Raw genomic sequence first — 6,271 nt, 5'->3', positions numbered from 1 at the left:
TTTATCCTAAATCACGCTGCCTTATAATATGAAGTCAATCCATTCATTAACAACAAATATATTGCCAGTTTCAGCAGAAATTTAAGAATTTCAATAATTTGACCTTCAAAGTCTAGGTAATTTTTTATTGAAGGTCAATGTTAGTCTGCTTAACTTGAAGGTCTATCCGAGAAGATTGTTGTGTTACAGTACAAAGACAATCCATTAAAAAATAACAAAGTTAATAGCAATTATGAACAAAAATCAAGCAAAATTTAGACATTTAACCTTAAAGGTCAAGGTCAAATATGAATCAAGGTCAAGTTAGGTCTGGTATTTTAGGGTCTTGTCCTAATGATTGTTGTGGCCAAGTTTGAAGACAATATACTTAGAAGTACAAAAGTTATGATCAACCCCAAAGTTTTTTGGACGGTAACTGCAACGGTCAAGGCGAAAGCAGACATTACTGTACAAATACCTATATTATTGTAACTTGTAACAATACCTCAATCTTAAATAATAAGGCGAGTTTAGAATAGTTTTTTATACTTCTCAAATCTAAATAATTGCATTGATTATAACAATTATCACAAAATATTTCCTATCTTGAATATAATTCCATAAGTCCATTTCGCCAGCATAGAATCCTGACACAAAGTATATTTCATATTTTAAGGTTAAGAGAAGAAGTTGGAAAAAAACACTAGCCACTCTTAATTTGTTCCTGAATTTTTTAATATTGACTTAGACGACGGTAAGCTTCATGAAAATAAGAAGAAAAAAAGTATTGTTTCGCTTCATTGTAAATTATCTGTCCTTAAATTTAACGAAACAGTCCGATTCAAGGGCAGATAACTCTAAAATGAGAACGGAGATCCCATTTTTTTCCCGTTTAAAATGTTGGTATTTGTTCAGCAATATCGTGCGGAGGGTCTTAAGCAATATCTTGCCGAGGGTCTAAAACTTGAACTGTCTAAAGATGCCACACCTAGTTTTTGGATGAATAGCTCTAAATCCTTTCGCGGGATAACATGATTCTTGCAGTGAAAAAAATGTGCTTACCGTGTCTACTATTTCCGGTTGGTTTCACCTTGAATAGTTCCTATCTTCTGCAAATAAGTGACTCTTTAGGCTAGAATTATTTAATTTCAGTCGAGAATATATTTCATCAAACTTTCTATTACGATGATGTGTCAACTAACTAGGTGGTACTTGATTGATACATATTTTATTGGTTGCATTTGATCGGTACACGTTGCAGAATCGTAATCACACGTGCCTCCAGGTAGCTTTCGGAACGTCGATTGTTCTAGTCAGGTGACTGTAATGTTTGGAAGGGCACCCGATGTTTTCCACCAGAAAAGCTGGAAAGTCACAATGTGACCTTTACTGTTTTCGTGTGAAGTAAAACCCCATCAAACACACATCCTTAAAATATCACAATTAATAAAACATTAGAACATTTGAGGAATATGACCATTATTTATGGTCATAATGCAAGTCAATAAAAATGTATGGTCCCTTAGAAACTTTTCACGGAATCCGATGATTAAAATTGAAGAGTTTAGAAAGCAAATGGTACCGTTATAACTACAAATCAAAAAGCTGAAAGGAATGTATGCATATGCCTCAAGTACATTGATTTAGTATGGTTATGAACGGTTCTGAAAAAAGCATGTTTCTAGACAAAAAAACGATGACTCCTTTCATAATGGTATTCTCTTATTACGCTCTAATGGAGTATTTTTCTTAGTTTGCTGTATTGTGGGCTTTTCTCCCATTTAATTGTTGGGAGATTTCTTAAATGTCCATACTGTGTTAGTTCCGCCATTATGATATTTGCAAATTTCTTTGAATATATTTCTTGAAAACCTATAAGTTTATTATAAGTTTGTTATATCCAACACATGTAAAATATTTACAAACACATATTTTATCTCCCGCGGTTTTATTCGCAAATTTTATAAAAATGGAGTTTCAACCACAATGGATTCTCCATGGTACACATACAACCTAATGGGAGAATGGAAATAACCCATTGGAGGCCCAACTTTGAACGCTTGTCCAGCGTTTAATTAGTGTGCTGTCTTTATATAAACGGCCAATAATTGTCTGTTTTGATGAAAATTACTATTTGATTCATTTTTTGTATTGAACTATTATAAAGGGTACTTGAGTTTGCTAAAATTCTAGCTTTGCAAACTTATTCCGGTGAAAATTTTTTTTTCATAAAACATAATGCGTACAATAATAGATAAAAATGCACAAGATCATTAAATAAATAGAAAACTATATGATAACAAGAGGGCCATCATGAACCTATATCGCTCACTAGGTGTAAGGCCTTGAATGACAGGGGTCGAATAAAATCCAAAATGAGGCGTTATGCAAATTTGCATCTCAAACTCATCACAATTAACCCAAATCACATATTGTGTCCCTGAATCTCATCATTGAATCAAAATAAATAAATAAATATATACTTTGGGCAATTTATCACCAACGTGGGACGAATGGTCACTATATTTCATCTGCTCCGTATATGCTAATGTAAAATCATATTAAATCATACACAATAAGTTTAATTTGTTTAACAATAAATCTCTTCAGATACTGAAAGTGTAATTTTGCTCCTAAAATATGGTTGTGTTATCTTAATATCGCGCTTAAACAGTTACTGTATTCACTTTTGGTTGTTATATAGTTCCTTAGGTCTTACATATTTTTTTTTCTATTTATGTTATTAATATGTCATACTTTGAGCATATAGCACATAACTAAACATACACTAAATAGCCAAATTGTATATTATAATTATATTCTCTATTTGTGAATGCATGAAATAAATATATGCATGCAATATGTTTGAACTATAATTGCCCATAAGACTGTCATATTTTCACACAAACACTATCAGCATTATTAAACAACGGTATTAGAATACACCTTGAAGGTAAGGTCGTATTTTATTTCGATGATATGAGCAGGTAGTCGGTAAACTTACAACAGCCACGGTGGATTTTAATTCAGGGCAAAACACAAATCTGACTTTAAAGATATGGAAAATGTTCGCATAGTGCTGCTATTTATTGTCTCATTTACCATAGTAGTATGTGCTATCTACTGGTTTGTTGGTGCAACAGCTCCATCTATGGAACTTTACAATAGCGTTCCCGAAAAGGAAAATGTGAATATGAAGAGTGGACTAAAGGTAAGTTAAATAAATAAATAAATACTCTTAATTAATTAGAATATTTTATAAAAAATATAAATTAATAAAAATTTATTTTCAAAATTACACTTATTCATAAGAGGGCTGGTTTATTTTCTACGCAGAATGCTCCTCTCATAAACATAAATAAAAAATCAAAATTTGACAACTTGATTAAAAACCTAATTTTACGGCAAGTATTTGGAAGGTTGTTATAATAGTTCCGAAAAGTAAACTGTATCAATTGGAACAACTGATGCTTTTGACGAAAAGCTGAAAAATTAGAATAATGTAGATTTGACTCAACAAGTACTATCGTTCAAAGTTAACTTTACATGAAAGCAATGTTTCAAAATTGAATGCTATCTCTACTTCGACCGTGATGAAAAATTAACGTAACATAATTATTTTTCAACGTTTATGTTTTTTCCGGTTTCAGTTATAAATCAATCAACCGAGCCTTTCATCCAGCTAAAGTAATATAATTATATATATCGACATTTCTTAATTGTCATCCTCGGATAAGTTATTATGATGAACGACATGTAACTATATCTGACAAATATTTTTATTAATTTATTTTATTTTAGGTAGGAAAAAAGGTCATTAATTTTACGAACATGCGACTAAGCATGTATCCGAAGCAGATTGTATACATCGATGTATATAATGATTGTAGAATATTGTCTTACAATCAACGTATGTTTTTGAAAAATATAAGAAGAAAGCAGTAGTTCTTGTATATAAGTTATTGGAATTGTAATTTATTTTTTAATAAAGGAACTAAAATATAAATATCCGTTGTTTACCTTATTGGCATGCTAAAGTTTTGATTATATTGTTAAGCAAATGAATTAGCGATACGTTTAAATCGTTCAAGTAATGTCAGCAGTAGGATGACACGTTATTTCGTTATATTTTATATATTTTGTTAAATTGTGCCGCACTCAAATTATTTTATTGATAGCGGCCTTCATGTGATATATCTGTGGCATAAACTTTCCATATTTTCCATAAGTTTTATATATATTTGCAGACTACCGAAACCAAAACGCCCTCGATAATTATCCAGTATGGAATGCCGCGCACAGCCACTACTTTGCAGTTCAACATTCTTTGTGCAATTGTGTCATTGCAACATATAAGTGAAATAGGAAGTGTTGGATGTTTTTACAATAATAGATCTCTAACACAATTGCCTAAATATTCTGTAATCAAGACACACCAAATACAATATTACTATGATATAGTACCTCCAGGAACGTGGGTGGTTACAACTTTAGACAAAACACGTCAACGAAATCTACAAAGAGAAATTAAATCCATTCATTCTAATATTACCAGTCCGTTGAGTATAGAATTTTCAGTTGTAAAGGCACTCGGGGCGTCTATTGTATACAAATACCAATCGCTTTTTAGTGTGTCTGATGAAAACATTGAACATGTTCTAAACTATATAAAGCTTTGGGAAATGCTTCGTATATGTTGTGGACAGCAGATGTCTGGAAAGTGGCGTGCCTTCCTTGTAAGAAAAACATATGCTTTGTCTTCACGATCGCCATGTTTAATGTATAATATAAGTGAAATTGAAAAACGTTTCATAAACACCCATATATATAAGCTTTTTTCTGACAAGCCTCTTGTACGCTCTGTATTAACAAAACCATCTATAAGAGATGGGAGATTAAATGGAAAATACTGTGAAATGTGTAACAGAAATATATCTCTAAGAAGAATTAAACATTTCAAGCGATGTTTTTAGAATCAGTATCAGTATGATATCGTAGGATGCCGTATGAAATTGTTATGAACACGTTAAAATCGTTACATTTATGTAACACATTAGCCTTTATGATGATTAAAAAAGAGTTGTTTTAATTTCAACTGGTTAACTACTTGTTAAATCCCTTTATCTAAAGTATAAAAATGAATGTGTATTAACTTGGTTGTTTCTTAACATTAATTTGACTATATCAGTGTAAAATGTAAACATATTTATAGTTATATTAATGTTTAATGTCTTTGCCATATCGTGCATGTGTGTAAATGGTCAAAGACAATGTTTATGTATATATATGTATATATATATATATATATATATATATATATATATATATATATATATATATATATATATATATATATATATATGCGCAGTTTTATAAGATAATTTGAAGTCTCCTAGATGGAGACTACTAGTTCCGTTTTTTTGTTTAGTGTTGTTGAGCATGGCATTTAAAAAATTTATGAGTGAAAAGCAAAAAACTTTACAAGAAGCAATTACTTGCGCAATGAGCGAACAGAATTTCAGAGCTAGATTTTCTGCCAGAGTAGGAAAGTTTTCTAATATCAAAATCACGCAAAATACAATAATCACAGAGCAAATAATTTTAATCATTATTATACAAGATTTTTTTTGCGTTTATTGTTGGAGGTCATGTCATTATGTGCGTAATTGTAGATTTAGGAAAAATGAAATATATTCTGTATTTCAGCGACAAAATTTTTCACGGTTTAGGAAAAAAAATAGCAATAATAGTTTGAAATCAAAGATTAAGTGCTGGAAAGGTTACATATTATGCGGGAATGTCGTAAACAAATTTTTTACGACAGAAACAAAATAAATTTTCAGGAAAACTAGCAAGTTCCTGTCAAAAAGGGGTCTCTGACAGGAACGATAAAAATACTAAAATTTAGTATAGCATGAGCGGGTAGCCCTAATTTATGTTTTGATTAAAATTGAAAACTATAAATACAGATCGTTATTAGATTCAGGTGCTGATGTTTGTCTTCTGCATCGCAGAATATATAGAATATTGAAGAATCCTCCTCAACTTATAAAACAGAAAATAAATTTATGTTCAGTTGACGGTAATTATTTACATATAGATGGTTATATAAATCTCACTTTTCAAATAGGGAAAACAGAAACAACTCAAAAATTCTATGTTGTTTCTAAAATGAATAATAATCAGAGTTTGTTGTTGAAATGTATATATTGATTTGAGACAGTTAAAGATAAAAAAAAACTAAAAAAATAGTGTGAACTTAACAATTACATGCTAGTTCTCCAACTGAGAA

At 30.6% G+C, this 6,271-nt stretch overlaps 1 protein-coding gene across 1 annotated transcript; it reads left to right on the top strand.

Annotated features, from left to right (window-relative positions):
* The first annotated feature begins 2,963 nt into the window (after positions 1-2,963).
* On the top strand, positions 2,964-5,267 carry LOC132751420 (uncharacterized). The gene is made up of 2 exons (XM_060741570.1): positions 2,964-3,190; positions 4,227-5,267. The coding sequence occupies exons 1-2, from the start codon at positions 3,038-3,040 to the stop codon at positions 4,950-4,952; spliced, it is 879 nt and encodes a 292-aa protein (XP_060597553.1). The 5' UTR covers positions 2,964-3,037; the 3' UTR covers positions 4,953-5,267.
* Positions 5,268-6,271: the final 1,004 nt, after the last annotated feature.

Source organism: Ruditapes philippinarum, unplaced genomic scaffold (assembly GCF_026571515.1).
Source record: "Ruditapes philippinarum isolate M1 unplaced genomic scaffold, ASM2657151v2 ctg7720_1_1_1_1, whole genome shotgun sequence".
Lineage (NCBI taxonomy): Eukaryota > Metazoa > Mollusca > Bivalvia > Venerida > Veneridae > Ruditapes > Ruditapes philippinarum.
The sequence above is the reverse complement of the archived record's forward strand: the minus strand, read 5'-3'. Positions and strand labels throughout refer to the sequence as shown.